Source organism: Notechis scutatus, chromosome 3 (assembly GCF_049901735.1).
Source record: "Notechis scutatus isolate UNSWTSFEM ecotype Mainland chromosome 3, rNotScu1.2, whole genome shotgun sequence".
In the NCBI taxonomy this organism is placed as follows: Eukaryota; Metazoa; Chordata; class Lepidosauria; order Squamata; family Elapidae; genus Notechis; species Notechis scutatus.
The window spans coordinates 162,225,490-162,253,167 of record NC_142011.1 but is presented as its reverse complement, the minus strand read 5'-3'; the positions used below and the strand labels follow the sequence as shown (position 1 = coordinate 162,253,167).

Genomic DNA, 27,678 nt, shown 5'->3' with positions numbered 1-27,678 from the left:
AATTATCACACAGAACCAACTTCTTCTAAACACAATTGTAATATTTAAGTTTAAGACTACATTTGAACTACTGGTATTCTCAGAACACATGGTAAGATCTAGGGGACTTTGGTTGCTCTCTGAAAAACAGAATTACGAAGTTGGAAGGGACCTTGGAGGTTTTCTAGTCCAACACCTCGCTCAAGCACAGAACTATACCATTCCAGACAAGCAGCTGTCCATCCTCTTCTGAAAGACCTCCAGTGATGAAGCACCTACAACTTCTGAAGGCAAGTCATTCCATTCAATTGTTCTCACTGTTAGGAAATTTCTTTTTAGTTCTAGGTTGCTTCTCTCCTTGATTAGTTTCCATCCATTATTTCTTGTCTTGCTGCCTGGTGCTTTGGAAAAGAAGACGAGGACCTCTTCTTTGTGGCAGCTCCTCAAATATTGGAACACTGTTATCATGTCACCTTTAGTCCTTCTTTTCAGCAGACTAAATAAACACAATTCCTGAAGAAGGATTAAAGCACCAGGAGACTGGTAAAGTCCAAAAACAATGGCAAGCAATCCTTTTATTTTTTACACAAATTTATTCACCCCTTTTCTATATCGCTCATCTCACCCAAAGTGAGTCTGTTGCCTATAATGTTGCCAAGAAAACTGCAGGGACACGTGGTCAAACGGGCGAAATTTAAGTTTTCCGCTTAGCGTACTTCACCAATGAGAAACAATGCTATTGAAAACAAATGAACTTGTAAAACTATCTACCAGTGTCCCCCACCTCCTTTTTTATTTTTATTTTTTTGTTACGCCCGGGATTCTTACGGCGTCTCGCCCTCCCCGCCGTGAGCTAAGGAAAGGAGGAACGGGGGCGGAGTAGCCTGGCCTGTTATCCTATAGGGAAACGGGAGCTTGCAGTGGAGTTAAAGCAACCCCTGTACTGTTGCAGCCGGCAGCTATCACGCTTTCGGAGAGCGCCATCCTTACCGTTGCAACCATCTCTCTCTCTCTCCCGTACCTTGGCGTTGTAATGTAAGGTACAGCCGCGATTTCCTCGACTCGCCTGGAAATGAACTTACAAGAGCTATCGGCGTACTTGGAGAGTAGGGAGGGCTTGTTGGCCTCGGGGATCGGCTGGTCTCTGGTACTGTGCTTTGGAGCCGCGTATGTCTGCTATTATCTCAGGACGATCGCAAAGGTAAGGCTTTGCAATCGCCGCCTTTTACAAGTGGTCCGGAAAACCCACCTGCTGGTGGGCAGAAAGCGGGCGAGGCCAAACGACTCTGGTCGCCAGGCTCTGACCCGCTTTGAAAGAGACAAGTTAAGTTATCCATAGTTAACGTTATAAGCTAGGCCTTATAACACACGGTTTGGATTTCCACCTCTGAGAAAGCCAGGCGTTTTAGGAGAGAAAAACTTAAGGGGCAATTTCTCCTTCCACATTTTTAAATGAATAAAACGAAAATCGGTTTGCTTTTTGGGTTTGTTCTTCCTGTGTGACCTGGTGCCTCGGTAGTTGCGCAGGATACACCGCAGAGGAACCCGGCGCCAGCTTGTGGAAAGGGAAGGGCAAATGGACTCACATGCAGAAAATCTAGAATAAAGACTGAAATCAATGGAATGCATTGTCCTCTCTTACTACAGTATTAACCCTTTGAAATAAGGCCCCTAATTCATTGGTCTCCTCAGCAAATACAATTCAGATGTTGGGGGTTGCAATTCCCAGAATTTTAACCAGAGGAAATGGCATAGCAGTTTTATTCAAAGGACACCAGACAGGACAGCTTAAAAACTGTGTTCTTTGTGTGACATATCTACCATATGTAGCAAGCCAAAGGAATAAATTATTATTCATAGTAATATTACTGTCTTTGCCATTTTTAGCTTTTCTTTTGCTGGGCAAGCTGAATAGTTGTGTGAATGAATTATTGGCCATGCTAACTAAGTCTTAAAGAAATCATGGTGGAAAATATTTGAATTTGCCAATCCTGCATTTTGTAAAAAAAAAAAAAAAAAAAGCTGTTTGGAACAAAGGTACCCAAATTACAATATTTCATGGCAGGAAAAGTATGTGGGAGAGAAATTCCGAAAAGTCAAGATGGCAGACACAACTATGCAATGGCAGCAGCTGCCATCTTTACTTTTTTGATCCCTTCCACTCCAGCAAATGTCCCTCTGGTAAACATTAAATAAGCTGATTTAAGACAATATTCAATTTTCTTCTAAAATTAAGAGTCTTGATCTGGATGATCCTGCCTATAACAGCAGCCAATTAAATATTTCCAAGCAGTCCCTAAAGGAGGCATTAAGATCATATCGCTCATCTGTAAGTGACTGTGACTTCTCTGAGTCTACAAGGTATATATGACAATGATGATTGGTAGCTAATAATAGTTGGCTTTTAAACAGCCTTTTTTCCCCAACCCATCCTACTGCAATCTAGTTTTCTGTAAGCCTTAAATATTAGGTAGCATTCCATGGTTTCTGAGCCAGGCAGTTTTTCACTGGCCAAGTTCACTGTGTTCTGTGGGGGACCTGTGATTCACACTTAGGTAGATGTGGTTGGGCTGAGATTTTTTGTCAAAATCCAAGCTGGATAAAAGAAGATGAGGCCAATCATCTGTCTGTATGCTCAAGAAAATTTAAGGTGTTGGACAGCTCCCTTTGGGTCTTGCTATTTGCAGTTCTCCCTGAATGACTGATTAATCTGCTCAGCTCATGATAAATGTGGGCAGCATACAGTTAAAAACAAATTCATTGCAATAAAAAAGAAAAAGAAGGTGATTGCCTGCAGGCCAGTGTAGCCAGCATATTCAAGGCATTTCCTCAGAAGGTACCTACTCAGCAAAGCTGGCTGAGGAATTTCTGGGAGTTGAAGTCCACAGGTCTTAAAGTTGCCAAGGTTGGAGACCCCTGCACTAGAGCCTATTTAAGAGACAGCAGGATCAAAGCTACTTTAAAGTCCTATCCCATCCCCACTACCCTTAGGCACTGGGATAAGTACTCAGCCTTATTGTCACTTGGTTGATGCAGGGTTGAGATACAAATTGTGTGTCATCAACATATTGATGATACTGACCCTGTTTGATGAATGGCTTTAATGGCTTCACCCAGTGGCTTTAAGCAGATGTTAAACAAGAGAGGCAAGGATGTAAATTGTGGGCCTCAGGGTCAGCCCCTCCACACTGGAAAAACACCATGACTGGTGGTATGAAATGTCAAGGAGAATCAAGACAGTAGGGCTGGCCCCATTTCTAGAGGTCATCAATAAGCATAAAGAAGCTTGAAACCTGACTGAAAGGAGTCAGATAATCTTCTTCCTCCTAAACTCTCTGAAGTTGCAGTCTAGCTACCTCAACAACATTCCTGCAAAAAAAAAAGGACAACCCTGCATTAAAATTACAAAAGGATAATGTGGAAGGCATCTGGATTTTTATGTAGGTTAACAGAATTTGCACTGTGACTCAGATTACAAGCACACGGGGTTGTAAGCAAGGTTTTTTCTTAAAGCCCTTGCTGAATTATTGTCTTGAATAAAATGTGTCCTTTGTCTTCTGCAATATAGGGGAAAATGGAGTGAATCATTATTAAGACTTCTCTTATGTGTCCACAGATGTTGGTAATAGCCCTGCAGGCAAGAAAATAAAGGAGAAAATACTGAAATTCTTCCCTTAGAAAAACAGGCTGTGACCTAACTTACTTTAAATCTTTCTCTGCATATTACATATTCCTAGAGTTAAGGATCTTGACATTTTTGCAATTTCTAATACCTTTCTTCTATGTGCCAGGTGCAGCCTTGGACATGTATTATATATGCCTTGGACATATATATTCTAAATATAGTATATAAAATCATACATTACAATGTCCTACCTGAAAATGAATACTTCAGCTTTAACCATAACAATACAAGAGCACACAATAGATACAAACTCAAGGTTAACCACACCAAATTTGACTGCAGAAAATACAGCTTCAGCAACAGAGTGGTCAATGTTTGGAATACTCTACCTGACTCTGTGGTTTCTTCCACAAACCCCAAAAACTTTAACCTTAGACTGTCTACTATTAACCTCACCCCCTTCCTAAGAGGCCTATAGGGGGCGTGCATAAGTGCACCAATCGTGCCTACCATCCCTGTCCTATTGTTTTTTATTTTTCTTATAAGTATCTATCTCATGTATTCAAAACTATATTTATTCTTATACCTGTATCTTGTGAGCGATCGACAAATCAAATAAATACTAAAAAATACTAAATGTAAGAATCATGTATGATAGTATATTAAGATATTTTACAATACCCACGTTTACCATATTCTGTTAATTTCTCTCTCACACACACAAAATTATCTTTTATTTGTCCTATGTACATGAAACCTCAATAATGGTACATTCTTGTAAAAATGTGTATTGTTACAAGTACATCCGTTATGTACAGAGTTGCTTTACTTGCTGTACTATTCCTTTTTTTGAGCCTGTTGAGCTTTGTAGATATAGATTTCTTGTCTGCAAGTTTAAAAACATTTTGGTATTGGGGATAGGGAACTTAATCCAAACTGCATTCTTACATGCAGTTATTTCTGAACGTTGCAAAATGTTACCCTGCTTTGCTCCTGTTTTTTTCAATGGGGACTTCTGCAAATTTCTACACAACATTGCACTGCTGATTTGTTATTCCCAGTGCACCTCAAATCCAGTTCCAGAACAGCAACTTCATTGTGCCTCCCTGTAAACTTTCTCTAATATTGTCTGATGTTTCCTCCTTCCTAAATGTCTTTCTAGAAACCTCAGCTGATAACTGGCAATGAGAACTTCTGCCAATTTCTGCAGGACCAATGCCCAGTGTTAACGGAAATATACTATCCCACTGTATGGTGCTGGGAAGGCCATTTGCAAACCCTTCTACGCCCTTTCATTACATCTAAACCAAATGTGCAATATAGGAAGTAAGTGCTGTTTTCTGTCCTATACAGCTGTTCCTTCCAGAAAATATAGGAATGCCCATTCTATATATAACCAAGTGTATGCTTAAATCTTTCTTCCTTTTCTTTTTCCTTTCCATCCTTCTTTCCTCCCTTCTTTCTTTCTTTCATCTGGATTTACTTTCAGTACTTGCCTGTCACATGTTCTGAGAATAGAGAGGAGAGCAGAAGCACTGCATAGACCTTTGCACCTTTGGCAGAAGATACATTTGGAATCTTACTTTTAGCTGACTGCAAATAAGCTTCTACATCAAATAAAAACTTTAGTGTACAGGTATACAGCAATATTTTTGGGGAGGAATTGGTAAGAGTGAGCCAATGCAAATGCAAAAGTTCTGGTCTCATGACAGCATATTCTTGGAACATCTGAAGAATAACTTCTGAGCTTTTAGATGAGACGAGTAACATTTTAGAATGCAAACTAGCAGGCTATGGAATTTTAAAAAAATGGTTATTGCACTTACCAGTCCAGCTATTATATAGAAGTTGCATTATATTTTAAAAATTCTTTGAATGAACATGAATAAGAACAAATAAAGATAACTGTATTTTCATTAACAATGTCATGTTAGTAAAAGAGGTATTTATGAAAAGTCAATTTAGGAACAAATTTGTTACCATACATAGTAGCTACCATTCTCCTTCTACTTCATAACTTTCCTTTCCGTTGCTTTTTAAATGGAAATAATTTACAGCAGGAGCTTTCAGCATTTAGTCACATGTCTGTTCAATGCCTCTTATTACACGCAAGTAAATTGATGTAACTTAATTAACAATCTCAAGAGCTTCAAAAGTTTTCATGTTACTGCTGCTTCCAAATGGTGATAGTGGGGAGATTAACACATAAAGAAATAAAACGGGCATATGACATTGGGATAAGTAAATTCTATAATTTAACCATTTTGGTTCCATGACTCTCCACGGGAACGGGGGATAGTGATGGTGTGGTTAATTTCCTCTCATTGCAGGAAATGGAAATAAAAAAATGAGAGCTTCTTCCCTCCCCCTCCATGCCCATTCTGCCAGTTAAACTCCACCGATGTTGCTTGCATTAAGTGATTCCTTTAATATAAACTACCCAAAATGAATGTTGATGGGATCAATGCAATTATTATTTTGCTTCTTGTTAAAATAGGGAAGCTTTGGTTTAGTTTCCTTTGTTTAAAAAAAAATCATATGTCATATATTGAGTAGATAGCTTTACAAACTACTTAACTAAATAAATATATCCGGAGAAGAGTTGCAACCATAATACTACTAAAACAACTACTGTCTGTAAAGAACCTTTTTAAAACTCCAAATTTCTTAACATTCTACTATGAAGATACAGCAATCTTTTGTTGTGTTCTAGTTTGGTCACCATAGGCGGCTCACGGTTTCATTCAAAGAAATGCATGCATTTGTGAGTGAGAGGATTCAGGAGATAAAACACTTCCCCGTCATTCAGCACAAAAATCAGTGAGATGTTGAAGGAAGGAAGAGCTCTCCTACCTATTTGGCTCAACACGGATGCACCTTTCAGCCCCTCCCTCTGCCGACTCCTACAAATTACTGTCATTGGGGTGAACAGGCAGGCTATTAATTACTGGCCACTTAGTTGGAAGGCAGGCCTCTCCTTTTTCTTCCCCCCTGCCCATCTCCTTAAAGCAGGCCATGCCATCTCTTACAGGACCAAAGGCCACGCCTGATATTTAGAGCAAGGGTCTTCAAACTTGGCAAGTTTAAGACTTGTGTACTTCAACTCCCAGAATTCCTGAGCTAACATGGCTGGAGGAGGAATTCTGGGATTCTAAGTCCACAAGTCAAAGCTGTCAAGTTTGAAGACCCCTGATTTAGAGGATACAGGTAGTCCTTGACTTACAACAGTTCACTTAGTGACCATTCAAAGTTACAATGGCACTGAAAAAAAGTGACTTATGATCATTTTTCATACTTATCACTGTTGCCGCATTCCCATGGTCACATGATCAAAATTCAGACGCTTGGCAACTGACTCATTTTTTGACGGTTGCAGTGTCATGTAATCACCTTTTGCAACCTGACAAGCAAAGTCAAATGGGAAAACCAGATTCACTTAACAACTGTGTTACTAATTTAACAACTGCAGTGATTCACTTAACAACTGTGGCAAGAAAAGTCATAAAATGGAGCAACATTCACTTAACAAATGTCTCAGTAACAAGAACTTTGGGCTGAATTGTGGTCGTAAGTTGAGGACTACTTGTATTCCAGGAGCTTGTTAAATAATTAAATATTTGTACTTGTATAATTAAATAAATGTATTTAGTTATTTCCCTTTATGTGAGAAGTTTCTTTTCTGCCACTTTACAAATGCAAAGGCGGGGCAACTTTTAGAGCATCTCTGGGAACTGATTGAGGGGATTCATGTGCACCCTTACATTGAATGGGGGCCTAGTTTTACACTGCATTTCTGTAAAGCAGTTTACTATTGCTGTTGTTTTTCTCAGTGAACTTATTACAGCTACAGATGGAGGACAGATTTTCCTGGACTGGTTTGATAATCACAATAGCATACAGTACCCTGATTCCAGCACCAGACCTACTATCCTATTGCTGCCTGGCCTCACAGGAACAAGCAAGGAATCATATATTCTTCATATGATTCAACAGAGCAAAGCACTGGGATACAGGTATGATAATTTGCCCGTGACATTTTTCTTGTAATTCTGTTTGTGCAATGGAAACTGTGATTGTCTATAATAGATGCAAAGAATTAGAGAAAATTTCCATCCCTGATCATGCTTTTAAATGCATGGTAAACCCATAAATGTTTATGGGTCCCTTTAGAAAAGGGTCCCGCTAGTGATGACACAAAATAGCAAATTCCAAGCTTCAGAGGAGTTGCTTCAGGAGAACTAGGCCACATCGGAGACCCAGTTCAATGTAGAGATTAAGGTACAAGGCTAGTAGTGGTGAGATACGTTACAAATAAAATTAAGCAAAAGGATAATGAGCTAAGCAAATAGGAAACTGGAATCTTGGAAATTGAATGAGACTCCTTGAAAGGCCACCTTGGTCCTCAAGCCCTTTAAAATTTTAAAACAAAAGGCCACATCCTACTTACACACATTTTTCCACATTCATCCCTAGAAATGTATTTTCTATGCCTATAGTCTAGCCAGTATAGCGCCCAGGTGTTATTGTAAAGATGCTACGTCTGTAGCCTGCTTAGAAGCAATTCCCATAAAGTTCTCTGGAATAGAAATCCTAAGAATATAAAGAAAGCAAACCTAGTCAGCAATCCTGATAAACCATGCTGTAGCCCAGGGGTCCCCAACCGCCGGTCCGCGGACCGGTACCGGGCCGCGGAACAAGCCTTACCGGGCCGCTGGTTGCTGGCGCCGCCATCTTTTTGGTAAAAAAGCAATTTTTCGTCAAAAAGATGGCGGTTAGCGTTGGTGAGCTTTTCCGGTAGAAAGCCATTTCTACCCGAAAAGCTCACCAGAAGCGCTGGCGCCGCTATTTGACGAAAAATCACTTCGTGACGTCACCGGAAGTGATTTTCGTCAAAAAAGATGGCGGCGCCCAGCTGACGCCGGAACCGGGCGCGGCGCCCAGCTGACGCCGGAACCGGGCCGCGGCGTCGAAAAGGTTGGGGATCCCTGCTGTAGCCAACTGAGGTTAGTTGCAGAACATGGTAGCTTGCCATCTTGTTGGATGAGGAGATAGTTTTGCATCTCTTTGTTTAGGGCAACTGTAACCTGGACAATAGGAATTTTAACACTCTCATCTAGTAATTATCTGGATTTTTGCAACCCAGATCTTAGAGCTCTCATGTTAGAGCCCTCCTCCAATATTCATTCTAGCAGGACAGATATAATAGGACTCATTCAAAAACAAAACAAAAAGTAACAAGCATGCAAAACAGCCATGGGATGCTGCAACTGTGCTTTTTTGTGTTGCTTACAGTCCTTCACAAGTTCTTATGGAACTTCACACCTGCAGTTTGCTCCCATTCCTCTGCATGGAAATCTGCTCGTGTTTCATCATCCTAATTCAAAGCATGGATTACTTGCATGTTTGGGAAGGAATGTCATATTTGCTTTAACAGGCAAGATACTTTTTTTTTAGAAACATGTTCTGAAAAAGCTAATTGCCAATTACTAATTGATAATTGATACTAATTGATAAAACAGAGTTTCCCTGCCTCAATGTGACTTTCCCAAGAATCAGTCAGGGCCAGTCCAACAGCATTGGGTTCTGGAAAAAATGGAGGCTCCCTCCCAATAGAATAGCAGGTGGAAGTCAGCCAAAGTAAATTGTCTCCAGACATGGTAACATGGAGGTGGTGGCTGCTTTGCGTTTGCCGTGAACTAATTCAGCTGTGTATTAGCCAGTGAACAATTCGGCTAGTAGGATTTTCAGCTGATCCAGTTGAACCAAAGGCTAACCACAGGCCCATGCTAACCAAAGGAAGGATCAAACTGATACAGTCATTGTCATAAGTCAGTTTTTACTGAGGGTTGAATACTGCTGTTTTGTGAAATAAAAGAAAATAGTTGTAGCTCGTGTTTTAGATTTTGGCAGTGGTTTGTTCTCCAAGCTTGTTTCAATTTAGTTTCTGAACGTATCATTACCAGACTAGGTAACACCATCAGCAGGATTTTCTTGTCCCATTGGTCTTTTGCTTATAAATGTCTGGTGTGCCAGTGTGGTCAGTTGGAATACGACAAGAAAATCCTGCTGATGATGTTACCAAGTTTGGTAACGAAATGTTCAGAAACTAAATTGAAATTGCTGTTTTATTTCCGGATCATTTTGTCACATCAATAAGCTTCATCTTGTGAAGTTTTTTCTTCCATGTCGTTTTGCAGTAATCCATCTGCAATGTTATTTAGAGCTGTGTGCAGGGGATCTTCAAAGCGCATTAACCCAGAGTCAAATCCCAGGTTTTTCAGCAGTTGAATTCTTATCTTATAAATTTCACCGTGGCCATGTATTTCTTAGTGTACTTTATTCTTATTCTAAATTTCCTCTCATCTATAAACCAATGGTGTTTGGGGGCCCTTCACCCTCATTCTGCTTATCAGACAGCTACTTACCATACTTCTAATGCCTCCTTCCTGCCCACACCCTTCCCAGCAAAATAGCTATAGGTTTGCAAGACCTTTTCATGTGTTGTCTCCATCCAAACCCTCATTGCCTACAATTGTGGTTTGGGCTGGCCATCCTGACTCCACTCTTACCTCTTCCTTCCACCTCCTGGCCTAAAATGCTCATCCCTTCATCTTTCTTATAGGACCTGCTTGGCTTTTGCCTATGAGGGCGATTCCAACTTTTTTCCCTAGCAGTGCTTTTGAGAGACTTAAAGATTATAGTTTGCTGCAAACATCAACTGGATTGCTCCCGTACAAAAACATTGTGATTGCTTGGGGTTCAGACATACTGAAAGCCAGAGAAAGGTATAAATTAGCCACAGCGGGCAAATCAAAAAGAGAAGGACAAATTGATGAGACATGGCATTCTGGGTGCAAAGACTGTTACTATTCTCAGTCTGAAGCCCACTTGCACCATGGAACTGATCTTTTGTTAGTAAAGAGGCACTTGCCACCTTTACTCCACAGTATGTATTATACTACAACATAAAACTGCATTTTTCAGTGAGAGTTGAAAGTACCTCATCACCTTCATTAAAATTGGCTGCCGCATGTGCACCAGTGGCAAACACATTAATGAGGAAGTCGACTATTTCCTTCCTACTGATCCAGATTCTCAGCCTTCTTCCTTATCTATGTGGCTACAGATGGTTTAGTTTGGGCTACAGGAAAAAAAATTGGCAGATACAGAAAACACGTACGTCTGTGGAAAATACATGTTTTTATTCTTTGTTTTGAATCCTTTGGCAAATAAAAAAAATCAATCGAAACAGCTTTCAGATATGTGGATCTTCACTTCCAGGAATACTCAAATGAACAATTCTGGTAAACAGTGCTCTTTGTTTGTCTTTTAAAGGTGTGTGGTTTTTAACTATCGAGGAATTGCTGGTGAAAATCTCTTGGTAAGAATTGCTCTTAAATAAAGTAAGAACATTGAGCAAATGTAATGTAGTGAGCATAACTGAAAAAAGTAACAATTTTTTACAAAAACAATTTTTTTAAAAGAAAAACTTAATTCCTTGGTAGCTATTCTAAATTTATTTTTATAAAATTTTGAAACCACCCATCTCCCTCAGAGGGACTCTGGATAATATAGACAATTGAAAAAAATGACAAGGATGATTAAAAAATCAATGTTAAAAGTGAATTAACAGATGGGAGGAGGATGTTCAGGGCATTAATCACCCCCACAGCTGTGTGCTCTTCTCTGAGCCTTAAGCAAGACCACAGTGTTTCACACATGAGTGAAAGGCCAGGAGAGTAAAGTGAATACAATTCCATAAGTAGCCTAGAGATGTAGAACTTTAAAGATCATAACCCACACGTTGAATTGGACCAGGAAGCAAACTAGCACCCAATTTAGCTTGCATAGCAAAGGTGATACATCTTCCCATATGTTGTTGTTTGGGCAGCCAGAATTGTACCAGTTGAAGCTTCCATATACTTTTCAAGGATACCCTGTGTAGAGCACATTGCAATAGTTCAAATGGGAGTTGACCAGGGTATGAGTGACTGAGCAAAGAGCCTCCCTGTCTAAGAATATAGTACAAAATAGGAAGAAAAATAGTTCCATTGAAATAACAAATTGCATTACTTAAAACATGAAGGATGAAGAAGTGATTAACTCTATTGCTAAAGAGAATACAGTTAAAATGTGAAGGGTGAAGAAATTAGTAAGTGACAAATTTATCATCACACCCAGACAGAACATTGCCAAATTTGGAGAGAACAATTCAAGTTTCCAAGTTTGTGAATTAAATTGAAGCACTAATTCAGGGGTGTCAAACTCACGACAATACATCATCACGTGACGTATTGCAACTTTTCCCCCCTTCGTTAAACTGGGAGTGGGCGTGGCCACCATGTGACACATCTGGCTCTCAGGTCACAAGTTTGACACCCCAGCACTAATTCTATTTAATTAATGTTCCTTAAGCATTCCTAGAAAGAAGGCAAAAATCTCACATATACTGCATTCCTTTAGGCTGCATCTGCTAACGCTAACACGTGTAATATAAAATGTAAGATCTGGTCATTGTCAAAGTACGGAGCAAAAGAAAACAGTGGTGAAATAGGATTGGCAGAGGATTCAGCCAGTTGCCCAGCTTTAAATAAATTAAGGGAACTCTCCATTCTAGTCCCATCTGGGTGACCTTGGGCTAGTCACTTTCTCTCAGCCTTAGACAGGAGCAGAGGTGGTATTCAGCAGGTTCTGACCAGTTCTGAAGAACTGGTAGCAGAAACTTTGAGCAGCTCGGAGAACCGGTGAATAACACCTCTGACTGGAGATTTTACAGTATCCTTCCCCTGCCATACCCACCAAGCCATGCCCACAGAACCTGTAGTAAAAAAATTTGAATCCTACCACTGGACAGGAGGCAATGGCAAACCACTTCTGAAAAACCTTGCCAAGAACACTGCAGGGACACAATTGAACAGAAGAAAAATCAAATCAAAATATCTTTTTTTAAAACAATAGTGATCAACAAACGACATAAAAAGCTAATTGGTCTTGGTTTAAAAGGACTGCAGTTCCTGACCTAGGGAATTATATTTAGCTCAGGCGAGATGTATGTGTAGTTTTGTTTAAGCTAGCAGAATAATGCCAGGAATCGTATGATATTCGAAGCCCAATGAGTTGCTCTCACTCCAGTTCTCTGAGCATTTAGTTAAGCAGCATATCAGCCACTACATAAGCATATGCTTTAAAAATATAGGTGGGATAGAAGCCCAACAAATGCTAAAATGATACTGTACCCAAAGTTTCTGTTTGTTAAATGAGAGAGTTAGGTGAGTTTTGCCTCATTTTCTTGCCACAGTTGTGAAGTGAATCACTGTAGTTGTTAAATTAGTAACATGGTTGTAAAGTGAATCTGACTTCTTCACTGACTTTGTCAGAAGGTCATAAAAGGTTATTACATGACCTCAGAACTCTGCAGTCATCATAAATATAAGCCAGTTGCTATGCATTCAAATTTTGATCATGTGACCACGAGGATGCTGAAATGATTGTATTAAAAATGGTCTTGTCACATTTTTCGGTGCCATTATAAAACGGTTGATAAATGAAGGATTATCAGTCAAGGATTATCTGTACAATGGTAACCAAAGCAACACATTAGAAACTGCAGGTCTAACTTCAGATAAATGTGTTTGGATAAGTCTCCATCCAAATATGTAATACATGAGAGGGCAGCAATTTTTATGGAAAGAGGCATTTATTTCATAATATGAATTATGACAGTTTTAAGGTGAAAATTAACATGTTGAATCATTCCTAGAAATTAGTTAGGAATCAAATATGAAGTCCCTCAGAGAAATTAGGTCCATTCCAATTTCTTGCTCCTGATCTAAAATATCAATAAAGATTTTAGAGGTAGCCTTGTGTAGAGAATAATTAGCCAGCCTGGAAAGTAGAATTTTGCATGTATCACAGTTCACAGGTGCCTTGTCTCTGGAAATAGTTATAGAAAACTTCAGTAGATGAAAAGCTTAACCAGTTAAAGTTTATTTATGATCATAGTTCAAAATATAGTGTACTGTCGTATAGTCAAATAAAGCAAAGTTGCTTGAGGGAATGGACAGACAGAGATGCAAGTTTGGAAAACATAGTAATAGAATTATAGATAATCCAGGCAGAATTAAATTACCCTGCAGTCAGCTTCCACCTCAGGGCCTTCTCATAGCAATTATAATCAAGGTAAATGGGGTAACTGTTCTGCTAACAATGATCAAACATTCCTACAAAGAGATATATCTAGGTAATAGATAAAACCTTATTGTGATCCTTGATCAATAAAACAAATCTGATAATTTTGTGTTCTTTACATTAGGTTTGTAAATTCATTTGTCTGTACATTCATTTGTACTGTATGTATGTATGTTTGTACAGGTAGTCCTTGACTTACGACAGTTTATTTAGTGACTGTTTGAAGTTAAAATGGCACTGAAAAAAATGATTTACGATCATTTTTCACACTTACGACTGTCGCAACATCCCCATGGACACACGATCAACATTCAGACACTTGGGAACTGTCTCATATTCATGACCGTTGCAGTATCCCTGGCTCATGTGATTATCTTTTGTGACCTTCTGACAAGCAAAGTCAATGGGCAAACCAGATTTACTAAACAACTGTGGCAAGAAAAGTCATAAAATGAAGCAAAATCCACTTAACAAATGTCTCACTTAGCAACAAACATTTTGGGCTTGACTGTGATTGTAAGTCAAGGACTTCCTATATAGACTTTCATTCATTTCTATATTCATTATTTCATTGTGAAATAATTTTATCCAATCATCGGTAAGTACAGATACTATATCTGTATAATTCTTTTGTGCATTGCACAAAATCTAGCACAGAACGTCAGTGCAAATCCTTTTCTCTTTGGTTATTGGCCTTCTACTGCAAGTTAGATAGTGTGGCCCAGAAAGAACTGAGCTAGCAGACAATACTTTCACAGTGTAAGGTACATCTCTATAATACAAACAAGTCAGCAACATACTAATGACCATTTGAAGTTCATCATCTCCACATGGACATCATTGATCAGAGCAAGGCACTCTCCTTAAACTTTGTTGAAAGGAAACAATGGGATTATATTTAAGCAAGATCATGTGAAGACTCTACTCTGACTAGCATCTATGAAAATTATTTATATGTGTTGCTGCTATGAGTATGATCAGACAGTATATTCCTGCTTGGTAGTGAATCCTGTATAATTTAAAGATCAATCTCTTAATTTATTGTTCAAATTATCTATTAGCTTTTGTATATCTAGAGGGATGATAGTTCATAAACCAAATCAGCAGTTTTTCCTGTACTACCCTGTTTCTCCAACAATACGGCCTCTCCCAATAGGAAGTCCCAGCATGTTTTATAGGCATGAAATGAAATTAAGCCCCTCCCCCAAATTAAGGCCTATATTAAAACATGCGAAATGGGGGGAATGGTGGGGGGCTTGCCGTTAGGAAGTACTTTTGTTGCACACCGGATATGGTGCTGCCTGCATTGACCCCGATACGAAGTGCCCCACCAACGCCGAGGTCAACATCCAAGCCGTCGCCCGCCCAAAGATGCAAGGGGGGAATTAAGTCACCTCGAAAAGACGGCCTAGCCATTTTTTCAGGGCTCGAAAAAACAAAAGACCCGGCCTTATTATATGAGAAACACGGTATTTTGCTCCAAGATAATTGGTAGTTATCCAACAATACCAGTGGTGTTAGCCCAGATGGGAAGAACGTTCATTTGAGTCAGTAATTTAAAATGTTAAGCCAGTTTTTTTTATTAATATGTGAAACTAGTTTATACATTTAATAGCCTTACAATGTTTAGTTTGATAGCTTCAAGATATTTATAATACATTATCATTCATTTAGTCATTCAGTCATTCGATTTTCTGTCTCTTAAATATAGAAAAATATACAGTGATAGAGCAAGTATTTTTAAAATTATATCTGAGTAGAGGCAAAAATCTATTTTAACTGGATTTTGAAATTATTATATATGTTAACATTAAAGTTTCATTCTAAAGTAGAGGCACATAACATATGAATATATAGAATTTACCGCATAATTACAAACTGTTATATTGAGTTTGAAAAAATAATCAAGGCAGGTTTTACAGTTAAGAATCTATACATGAACAGATGAAATATCCCTATTTTTTTTAAAATAGTCCTGTTAAAACAAATTATAAATAATGCTGAAGGAAGACATGTTACTTTGCCTTTGCACAATTACTTTAGGAGGACAGATCCTTTTAAATGAGGCTGAATGTAGATTGTTCCTTTAAAAAATTGTATAAGTCATCTATAATTTTACAGCAATTCTGTTATTTGCCATTTATGGACAGCTATTTCAGATAGGAATGTTGCATGATATTAAAAGACAACTAATTTGCTCAAATACCAATTACTAATGAACTAAAGTTCACGTTTTGATCTGACTCAAGATACAAACTGATTATATAGTTTACTCTCCTTTAGGCTCACCCCCACCTCTCAATTTCAATTCCTCTGAAAGTTCTAGCACAAATAACTTTCATCCTCATTCACTTACATGCCTCTGTCTCTACCTTCCTTAACTCCTCCCTTTAGTCCTCCATCTCCCTTCTTCCTCAGGTCAGATCATATCATAATAAAGCATAAGGCAATACTTAAGATAAACAGCTCGAGTATCAGCTTTACCAACTTCAGTTCTACCACCTGCAACCTAAATGAAGGAGTTTAGTTATTGCACCAACTTTAAAATATCACTACATTAACTCATAGCTATTTGCTGAAAATTGTATTTTAAATTTCAGCTCAGCCTGGATTTGTAGCTCAAGGTGTCCATAAAGGATTGAACTGTCCTTTCAAGTGTTTCTACTTTGATTTAATTACTACCTTGAAAAATAAGTGATAAATACATCAGGGTGAGTAAGAGATATGCAGCTGGTTCAGGAATAGGTAAAGGAACTGTTTCTGACAGTTCAGTCCTTCAGTTTACTAACTGAAAAATAGAGAAACTAATTCCAGTTTGTTTTATGAGTTGATTTTATAGTGAGTTAATGAGCATGCCGCATTTTGAACCTTCAGATAAAAGCTCATTAGATATTAAAATGGTTTTATGCTTTAGTAGGCTATAAAATTAAATGTAGCAAACTCATTTAATTAACAAGGCAAGTATGACAGATCTGGGCTGCTTTAAGTGAAAGCCTTGATCATCTATGAAAGTGCTAGGATAAGATAAGTATAGTGCAGTCCTTTCCATTGTGTCCGGGCATTTGTGCCTTGTTAGTAGTCACTGTATCAATATGCATCTGCAACTGGATTATGTTGCAAATGTACAAATGTAAATGATATACATGCAGTTTTTCAACTACAGTGATTAGGCTCATGTAAGGCAGAGGTCTCCAACCTTGGCAACTTTAAGACTTGTGGACTTCAACTCCCAGAATTCTCCAGCCAGCAGAGCTGGCTGGAGAATTCTGGGAGTTGAAGTCCACAAGTCTTAAAGTTGCCAAGGTTGGAGACCTCTGATGTAAGGTATTAAGCTAATATCAAACAAATCACAGAATGCTTTGGATGATTCTCGAATCTATGCCTTCTTGAATAACCAAGATTAGATCTATTTATATTTATTAGCACATAATTGACAGAAATTTATAATGGCAGAAGATTTATTTTTCATCTTCCTTAAGGTAAAGGTTCCCCTCGCACATATGTGTTAGTCGTTTCCAGTCTAGGGGGCGGTGCTCATCTCTGTTACAAAGCCGAAGAGCCAGTGCTGTCCAAAGACGTTTCCGTGGTCATGTGGCCGGCATGACTAAATGCTGAAGGCGCATGGAACACCTTTGTCTTCCTTACCCTGTAGTTATCTGGAAGTTTGGGGAAATCTTGAGAACAGCTCAGGAGGCAGCACAGGAAACTCAGGGAAAGGGAGGAATCAGCAAGCATTCTTCCACAATGGAGAAATGTTAGCTCTTTCTCTGTGGAATGACAACCTTCAACCTTCTAAAGTATCACTAGAACTATATTAATATACTGCATGTACTGCACTCAATAGCATCCTGCTTTCCTGCAGTCTTATTTAAAGCTAACATAAATGATGAGTGTATTGTTTCTCATTTTGGGGCTCTTTGTAGACACCAAGAACATACTGTGCTGCTAATACAGAGGATCTGGAAACAATTATTGATTATATACATAAGTTATATGCTTCAGCTGCATTGATGGCAGCAGGTGTTTCTCTGGGAGGGTAAGTATTTTTGTAATGAAAATCCCAATATTGTAGATTTATCACATTGGGGAATATCTTGATTCTGAAGGCCATTCACCCACACTCACTACAATCTTAGTGGCATCTTATGGCAACCATATAAAAGCTCATTAGATAAATACAAATAATTGTTTTATCACATTCTTTCCCTCAGAGGAATACTATATAAGCTGACCGAAGGAAGTCACGAAAATCCTCATTAGCAATTTCCACTGCTGGAATTAAATCCTAAAACACAATTTAGTATGAAACTCAAATTTGAACTCATTGATACTGAAAATAGTTAATATTATATTAATATTCTATTGCTATTTCAGCCTTGCTAACAGAGCAAACATATACTAAAAAAATGAGTCTAGAGAAGAAACAAAGACTACAAATTGGATTTAAAGAATGTTAATGGTGCTCTGTCTGGAATGACTTTTCTTATCTTGTGTTGCACTAGAAACATCTTTCTTTAAAAACAAAAATTCTTTCCCCTAGAGTAGGTCCCTTTTAGGAACAGCATAGAATGGTGTGGCAGATATACCGGCCTTTCACTATATGATAGGGATTTCTGAATCCAATTTAGTAATTCAGCGCAAGCCTTTTGAGTTCCAGATTTGAAAGTGAGCATCATAATCAATGAACAATGAATATCAGCACTGCATCTAATACAACTGGCATTGTTTACTATTGAAGATTACAAAAGCTAGTGCAAATATTCAGGATAGGTACAAATACTTTGTGAGATCATTTTTTTTTTCAGACATCTGTTTCTCTCCTATTTGTAGCATGCTTCTTTTAAACTATTTGGGCAAAACTGGGAAAAAAACACCATTAAAAGCAGCTCTAGTTTTTTCAGCAGGATGGAATGCTTTTGAATCTGCAAATTCACTGGAAAAACCAGTAAATTGGCTTCTTTTTAATTATTATTTAACCAGCTGCCTAAAGTCTTCAGTTACTAGGTAAGTGAAAGCCAAGTACATTTGTGTGTGTGTGTGTGTGTGTGTGTGAAAACGTATGAAATTCAATTCCAGTGAAAAATATGTTGTGTAAAAGAATCAACTTCACCTAAATTCATCCCACCTACACTCTTAAGATTGGTTTCTATTGCCCTATCCATATAGAACAATTGTCAGATGTCAAGGAGAAAAAGTCCTTGCTGATAGAAGCCTAACATTGTCTGAACTTCATTCTGTAGACGTCCTGGGTTCTCTAAACTACTGTTCATTGTTGTTTTTACTTTAAAGGATTATATCAGCTTTATATGTGTATATTTTATCTATAATAATGTTGTGGTTGTTTATTTGTTACTTGGAATAGCAATGCTGCAAAATGTGTTTAAATTTTCCAGAGAAGTATTTAATCATAAAGGTTCTCATTCAGATGAAATGAACTTTCTTTTTCCCCTTCTAGGTCATATATATAATTTGATTTATTTCCTTATATTATGAACCATCTGTGCTATTCAAATATAATTTATGTTTGATTATATACCATCAACATCTGGCAATGGTATGGGTACATTTTCTCTGTGAGCTACTGTCCTCAATGCAGTCCTTAAGGTTTTCCGAGAACATACCATTGCTGCGGGAATTTAGTCCATTTTGCTGCTGGTCATCCTGTTCTTTCTATTTCCACCCTTCCCAGCATCAGAGCCATATATAATAGATAGATACCGTGTTTCTCACATAATAAGGCCGGGCCTTATTTTTTTTTGAGCCCCGAAAAAACGGCTAGGCCGTCTTTTCGGGGGTGACTTAATTCCCCCCTTGCATCCTCGCCACCAGCCGCTCCTAACGGGCGATCATGGCCAAGCACAGAGAGCTCCCTACTCCCACCTTTGCTGCAGACACCTTTGGCACCCGCCGCTGTTGCTTTCCCTTCTGCCCATTACGCCGCCACGTTTGGAGCTGCCGCTTCCGTGATTGGGCGCGGTCGCCATTGGAGCTCCAACGCGGAAGTGGCAGCTCCAAACATGACGGCGGGCGATCTTTTATTTTGGTCAGCGCGAAGTTCAGAGCAAGCAAGAGAGGAGACCGCGATGCCTTGCTAAAGAGCTTCGCCTTTCCCTCCTTGCAGCGCGCATGCGTCCCAAGCAACACTCCGCCCGAAGAGTCGTCCTACTGCCTTCACTCTCCAAATGCGGAACCTCCAACTGACGGTGGGCGATCTTTTATTTTGTCCGCCGAAGTTCAGAGCGAGCTGACCAAAATAAAAAGATCGCCCACCGTCATGTTTGGAGGTTCCGCATTTGAGCTTCCGCCGCCGCTTGGAGCTCCAAACAGCGGCAGTGCTCCAAACACGAAGCCGGTTGCTAAAGAGCCAGAAAGCAGCAAGGGCGCCAGGTGGAAAGGACAGGGTCGCGATCACACGGAGATGCCCAAAGCGCAGGAGGGTGAGACGGAGGGGAGGGCGGAGTCGTGTAATTGACGCAGAGTGAAGGCAGTAGGACGACTCTTCGGGGCGGAGTGTTGCTTGGGACGCATGCGCGCTGCAAGGAGGGAAAGGCGAAAGCTCTTTAGCAAGGCATCGCGGTCTCCCTCTCTTGCTTGCTCTGAACTTCGCGCGGACCAAAATAAAAAGATCGCCCGCCGTCATGTTTGGAGCTGCCACTTCCGCGTTTGGAGCTCCAAATGGCGACCGCGCTCCAATCACGGAAGCGGCAGCTCCAAACGTGGCGGCGTAATGGGCAGAAGGGAAAGCAACAGCGGCGGGTGCCAAAGGTGTCTGCAGCAAAGGTGGGAGTAGGGAGCTCTTTGTGCTTGGCCATGATCGCCCGTTAGGAGCGGCTGGTGGCGAGGAATTCCGGCCCGCCGGGCGCTCCTAACGGCAAGTCTCCCGCCCTTCCCCCTTATTTTGCATATTTTAAAATAGGCCTAAATTTGGGGGGAGGGGCTTAATTTGATTTTATGCCCAAAACACATGCTGGGCCTTCCTATTGGTGGAGGCCGTATTGTTGGAGAAACACGGTAGAGATAAGAGTAAATATGTATACACTGAAAAATTGTATGCAGTGTGATCTGTTACAGGAATTAATACCAGTTCAGAAATGAATTATTTAGTTGACCTTAGACAAGCCATCACTTCAGCTTTTGCCTTAACATGCAGATATTAAGATTCTGAAAATTAGTGATTTCTCATTTTTTCCAGCAAAAAGGAACCAAGGAAGGATTAGTTTTAGTCTCATAACATTCCCCCCCCCCACCAAAAAAAAGTATTAGTTTTTCAAAATATAAAAAACAAAGAAAAATGAAAATAGTGGGAAAGTAGGGGAGGAAAAAGGAAAGAAGACAAAGTGTAGGGGAAAGGAGGGGAACACATTGACTTTTGACTCCTTTTAGTGCAGTAAAATGACATACTAGGTCAACTTTTTACTTTTACATAATATATACTATCAATAGCACGTAGACTTACATACCGCTTCATAGTGCTTTACAGCCCTCTCTAAGCGGTTTACAGAGTCAGCATATTGCCCCCAACAATCTGGGTCCTCATTTTATTGACCCCCGAAGGATGGAAGGCTGAGTCAACCTTGAGCCGATGAGACTCGAACTGCCAAATTGCAGGCAGCCAGCCGTCAGCAGAAGTAGCCTGCAGTACTACATTTTAAACACTGTGCCACTGCGACTAGCCAGTTCTGTAACAACAAATCTATCTAATTGGCAAAACCCAAACTCAAAAATTTCATTTTTTCTACCTCAATTACAAAATCCAGAAATGAGTTTTTTAGTCGCATAACTGAATGTCTTATGGGAGAGATAAAAACTTTTACCTTTAATATTATTTCTCTGAAACGTTCCTGGATGTTCAACATTGCAATAATGCTGCTGCCCACCAGAATTTCAATAAATACCATTTATAGTATGGTACAGGATGGCCATTGAGTTTATCATTGAACTGACATGGGTGCCATTTTATGGCATGGGGCATAATATCTTTCTGGCATCCAATGATTACATCCTTGAATTGAGCCAAAGTTATAAACTTTAAGTCACTATAATTTTATTTCTTCATGTACAAGTTATCAATGATTTATTTACTAAATTTAGCATTTTTGCCTGAACTCATAGGCCACAATTGCTGGGACCATGAACCACAAGCTAGACAATCACTATGTAGATTAGAACATTGTGCAAATTCAGATTTCTTTTGACAGCTTTTAATTTGGTTTCTGTATTTTTTTTTATAGACATCGGCAAGTATTTGATAAACTATTTAACATGAACCTTGTAATGAAGGTATGAGTGAATCATTTGTTTCTAAGTTTTATTTTTTAATTAATGCAGATGTAAGTTCATAATTTGAATTACGTATTTCAGGCTAAGACTATTAGGGAATTTGACAAACAGTTTACCACAGTCATGTTTGGCTATCCTTCAGTTGAAGCTTACTATGAAGATGCCAGTCCATGTCATAAACTGAAGAAAATAGGAATTCCAGTGTTGTGCTTAAATTCTCTGGATGATGCATTCTCACCAAATCATGGCAAGTTTTATTTTTTGTTCTCTTATGATGATGCTCTTCATTGATCTTGAATTGACTGTCCTTAGAAATAAATTTGTATTGTATTATTTAAAAGCCTTTACAGAGTAAGGCAGCAGTGCAATAGGATTCGGATGTGCCAACACAAAGATTGCCAAATTTTGTTTCAATTAAAAGTATTTTATAGACTCTAGTTTATAGTCTCATTTAAAAAGTGGGGTTTTATGTAATAGTTTGCAGCCTTATTTAAAAGGAGGAATTTGATATAACTTCTCAGGATTCAGTTTTTAATCAGGATGCAAAATAGCCAATTCTTAATTTCTAGTCTTGTAATGCAAAAGAATGTTTACATGTTGTATACAATACACACCCACACAAACACACACACTTCTGTTATGAGCAGTAGTTATCTTTTATTAACCAGCATCCTACACCTAAATCAGAACTGCACTTAAGTATATCATTAAGTTCCAAATACTTTTATGAGAGTATTAAAATATTCTTTTTCTTTCCCTGCTACCTTGTTTTATTTCTTCAGCTATACCAGTGGAAATTGCAAAACAGAATACTAATATAGCTTTGATCCTTACTTCCTATGGAGGCCATATTGGTTTTCTTGAAGGACTGTGGCCAAGAAAGTGCACGTATATGGACAGAATCTTCAAACAATTTGTTCAAGCAGTGTTTGAGCATGGGAGAAAAATTGTTACTCTTTAGCAATTTATCCAAATGATGGTCAATGCACATACATAACACTTAATCAACCAGAAAATGAAAATCCATGATTCAGAGCAAAATATAATTTTGCTTAAATATTTTTGCAGTATTATTGTTTTTATCTTATACCTTTTAAAATATAATTAAAAGCACTCATAAAATTGCACTTATCTAAAATAATTAGATATTACTCAGGTGTTTTAATTTCAATAATTCAAATGTAGGAATCAGACATTTGATTACGTGTTCTAATGCACTTTATGTTCACTAATATGTGAGAGCACAGGAACAGCTTCTATGCGGGCACAGGAAATGACTAGGAAATGCTAAATACATATTTTAAAAGTAATAAAAATAGCAGTTCAAGAAGCCATAGATTGTAGCAGTTATTGAATTTTGCGTCTGTTACACAATCACATTGTCAACTCTATGTTTAAATATTTCATTTTAAGTTGTTCTAGGTATCTTATTTTTAAAATTATTATTAAATTATACCATTTATATTTATACTAGGTCTTTTATCTTAAAATGCAGAACATAAATAAACCGCTTTTTTAAAAAACGAGCTAATTCTTAATTTTATAATTCTTGCATTTAAAGCTTACATTGTTTTGTATGATTGTGATCGGTAAAATATGGTTTATTTGAAGACGATTTAGCTTTTCTTTGAATAATAGTTGACAGGAACAAAGCAATACTGTGAATTTTTTGACTTCCACTGGATTTTTTCCCAGTTCTCAGTACTTATGTCTAGGACTAAACTACAGAATAAACTACAAATAAACTACAAAATGTTTTCTGTGTCAGGAAAAGAGGTGATTCTTTACAATATTAAGAGGTCATTGAATTGACTGCACAGTTGCTTCCTCCCAAAATGCTTTTATAATGTTTAGTGGGTAAAACACATGGTACTGAACAGCCATGTCAGAACTAAAGGAGGAATTAACTCTAGTTGGCATTGGATAAATTAGATTCCTCTATCTATTCCTATCTTTCATTCATCATTCTAATAAAATCTTGAAATCCTTCCAAAATTGGTTCTATTATCAGCTTTTCCATTGTAAAACATTGGTGAGGATGAAAACTGAATGTATGCTGTAAAATCAAGCAGGGATTTGGAATTATGATTTCCTAAGGTGAGTTATAGGAAAAAATATAAAAATAATAGGAAAAAATAATAGGAAAAAATATAAATCAGAATCAGGAGGTTATTTGCCTAAAAATCTTTAAGAAAGAATATTTTAAAATACTGTAGTTGTAACTACATTCCATTTACTGAGTCTCATCTCTAAATTGGCCCCCTAAAATAAACAGATAACTTGTTACATGCAATACAACACAGTTATTGGTATTTACATTGATTGATTAGAATGCTCACACAGCATTCATACTTCACTCAGAAGTGTAATTGAAATCTGAGGTTTCTCAGTGAAAGAGCTGAGTTTAAACTAGGATGAGAGTTTATTTTGGGCTGGGGACATCCAAAAGGAATATTACAGTAAATCACAAATTAAAATTTCTCAGAATTGTCAGATAAGATATATTATTTAGAAGACCTTTATAAAAAAATTCTATAAAGACAAGTATTCTTAATTTATTTTTTCTTCAAGTTATCCATATTTTTCTGTATTGGAGACCATCTCTCTCTCTCTCTCTCTCTCTCTCTCTCTCTCTCTCTCCCTCTCTCCCTCCCTCCCTCTCCCTCTCTCTCTCTCTGAAAACTATTGACTGATATTAATAGCCTTTAAGTGGAACCAGTTTCCCAAATACTATTCCTTAATGCAGCCCAAATGGTACAACCTGATCTAGACTGTACAATTCGGCAATGTTATATTACATCATACATTATATACATGACCGTATTTTCATAGAAAAAATAAAGCGCAAACCTGAAGAGAGCAAACCTGAAGTTTTCATAAGGATAATTTAACTGTTTATTATTTTCCTCTAGAAAGGAAAATTCAAAAGCAAACCAAGAAAAACTTTACAAAAAAAAGCATATCCTAATAAAAATAGTGAAGTTCAAATTGTACACAAGTACCCTGTGGATTATGAAAGCAAATGGTGATCTTATGATTGCATCTGTCATAAGTGTGAGCCAGTTGCCAAGCTCCCAAATTGGGATCATATGACAATGGAGGCACAACAGTAAGAACTTCAAGGACTAGTCATATCACTTGTTCAGCACTACTGCTACTTTGAACAATCAATGAAGGGAATTATCAGTAAATGAGGAATACCTGTACAGATGACCACACTTAATGACAGTAGCTATAAAGCACGATAGTGACTATATGGCTTACCATCAGAAATCCAGGCATTCCCCAATTCTCTTTTTAAGTGAGACTTGGGGGTTGTTAAGTGAGGAACTCCTTGCAACTTCCTGTATTCTTGCAACAAACAAATGGAGAAGCTGTCAGGAATTCACAAGTCCTAGGCAGCTTGCAGATAGATAAGCAGCTGCTGTTGGGTGGGGAAGGGTATGCGGGTGGCCAGAGAAGCACGATGTGAGCCTGAAGGAGCCAGGGTGGCAGCTGCCAAGCACAGGGCTCTGAGGGACTTATTGGATCAACTGGCAACTTGCCCTGCCAGCAGGAAAAGGTTGCAAATTGGCAATCATGAGATTGCGAGGCATCACAACCATCACAAATGTGAAGTGGCTGCCAAATTGCAACGCATAACTGCGGGAGTGCCGGGACAGGCAGAAAACTTCGGGGCTGGCTGTTAAGTCCTTGTTCAGAACCATCATAATGTCGAAGCGTTGACGAACATATGGTCATTAACTGAGAACTGCATGTAAATTTACTTGAACAAGACAAGTCAATTTTCATACTTTTCGCATGAAAGACCGCCTTAATTAGTACCAGTTGTACATACAAGTTAAGCAACTAAAATAAACAAAGGTATTTTTTTAAAAAATAAAATAAAGGACAGCTTTCTGAAATAAAAGCTGTATGGCATTGCAATCATATTACATCATATTGTATCATAATTTAACATTTCTATGCGGCAAACCAGTGGTCGCACCTTGCTTAAAAGTCACGTTAGTCAGAAGCAGGAAGCTAAACTATTCTGAAGTAACTGAGCATGCTCGGTAAGAGAGAAAATCCTGTCTTTAAAAAAAGTATAAACAAGCATTAACTCGTTTTGAAGAACTCCATGGTTCTCCAAGCGGCTCCAGGCGCTTTTAACCAACTGCGCGTGTGCAACAGCTACCTTTCGCAACGCCTTTCTCGGAAATCCGGTTCTGACGTCACTCTTATTTAAGGAGGCAAGCGAGTCTGTCAGGCGTCAGCTGGAAGCGTTCTTGGGCGGAAACTTTGTTGGTGTAAAGAGCGAGAGAAAAAGGCGATCGCGGATACACTTCTGGTTCCTCAGTGCAGAACTTTGGAAAAAGAATGTTTTGCCGAATTTAAAATGTGATGGTTGCCGCTGTTGATCTTTCAGTAAAGTAGTAAAACAAATAAAGCGGATTGATTTAAATAAAATTGGACATTATATGAATGTTGATTAATTTATAGTAAGAGATATACTAGTAAACTTTAATTTGATGCTCCTTATTGTTAGTAGCTTACAGGTGTGATGCAATGTTTTTTAATCCTATGACAACGCTATCCTCGGGATTCCAATATTTCCTCAAAGAACAGAGGAAAGAAATCAGTCACAAGTGTGAATGTGTTCATCAAACTTAGTCACATTTCCTGGATGATGTTGACAATATGGTTTTTTGGGGGAGGGAATATTTTTTTATTATTTTATATCATACATTTCCTTTCTATGTTAAGGAGTGTGCTCTCTAGGTGTCCAAGGTGTTAACATACAAACATCATCTTCATTATGATCATATATAAACAGATATACAGTAATATATAAACAAATATGATAACATCAATCCTATTATAACATATATCTTCCATTATAGTATCAATTATATAACCCTCAGAAATATTTACTCATCTGTTTTTCTTTCTCCTATAAACCAGACAATATGTTAAAATTATATGCCGCCTGACTCCCAACAACTTTTCCTCGCAAATTTGGTAGGATAACAGATAATCAGAAGGGACCTTGTTGGTAATCTAGTCCAACCGCCTGCCCAAGTGGGAGACCCTACACCCTTTCTGACAAATGGCAGTCCAATCTCTTCTTGAAAGTCTCAAGTGAGGGTGCTCCCACAACTTCCGAGGGCAAGCTGTTCCATTGGATGATTGTTCTCACCGTCAGAAAGTTTCTCCTTATTTCCAGGTTAAATCTCTCCTTGTTCAGGTTTCATCCATTATTCCTTGTCTGGCCTTCGGGTGCTTTAGAAAATAGCTTGACCCCTTCCTCTGTGTGGCAGCCCCTAAAATATTGGAAGACTGCTATCCTGTCTCCCCTGGTCCTTTTCTTCACAAGACTAGCCATTACCAGTTCCTGCAACTGTTCATCGTATGTTTCAGTCTCCAGTCCCCTAATCATCCTGGTTGCTCTTCTCTACTTTTTCTAGAGTCTCAACATCTTTTTTCTAATGTGGTGACTAAAACTGGATGCAGTACTCTAGGTTTGGTCTTACTAAGAGTGGTAGAAGTGAAGGCAACTTGTCTGAGCTGGTTAAACACTGCAAATGGAAGCCATCACATTTTTGACATTTTCATTTATTTTCTGA

General features: G+C 38.5%; 1 protein-coding gene across 2 annotated transcripts; it reads left to right on the top strand.

Annotated features, from left to right (window-relative positions):
- The first annotated feature begins 901 nt into the window (after positions 1-901).
- On the top strand, positions 902-23,589 carry ABHD3 (abhydrolase domain containing 3, phospholipase). 2 transcript variants are annotated; one of them, XM_087961620.1, is made up of 9 exons: positions 902-1,180; positions 4,767-4,930; positions 7,435-7,617; positions 10,940-10,985; positions 17,716-17,828; positions 18,623-18,796; positions 22,024-22,072; positions 22,154-22,319; positions 22,855-23,589. In XM_087961620.1, exons 1-9 carry the CDS (start codon positions 1,052-1,054, stop codon positions 23,031-23,033), a joined length of 1,203 nt encoding a protein of 400 aa, XP_087817746.1. In that variant the 5' UTR covers positions 902-1,051; the 3' UTR covers positions 23,034-23,589. The 2 variants fall into 2 exon arrangements, with proteins under 2 accessions (XP_087817746.1, XP_087817747.1); XM_087961621.1 differs by having other exon boundaries at positions 911-1,180; positions 18,773-18,796.
- Positions 23,590-27,678: the final 4,089 nt, after the last annotated feature.

Coding starts and splice junctions, on each gene's coding strand:
- ABHD3 (XM_087961620.1), top strand. CDS start 1,052: ATGAACTTACAAGAGCTATCGGCGTACTTGGAGAGTAGGGAGGGCTTG. Junction 10,986..17,715: donor TTGCTGGTGAAAATCTCTTG/GTAAGAATTGCT, acceptor GGCTCTTTGTAG/ACACCAAGAACATACTGTGC. Junction 18,797..22,023: donor CTAAAGTCTTCAGTTACTAG/GTAAGTGAAAGC, acceptor TTTTTTTTATAG/ACATCGGCAAGTATTTGATA.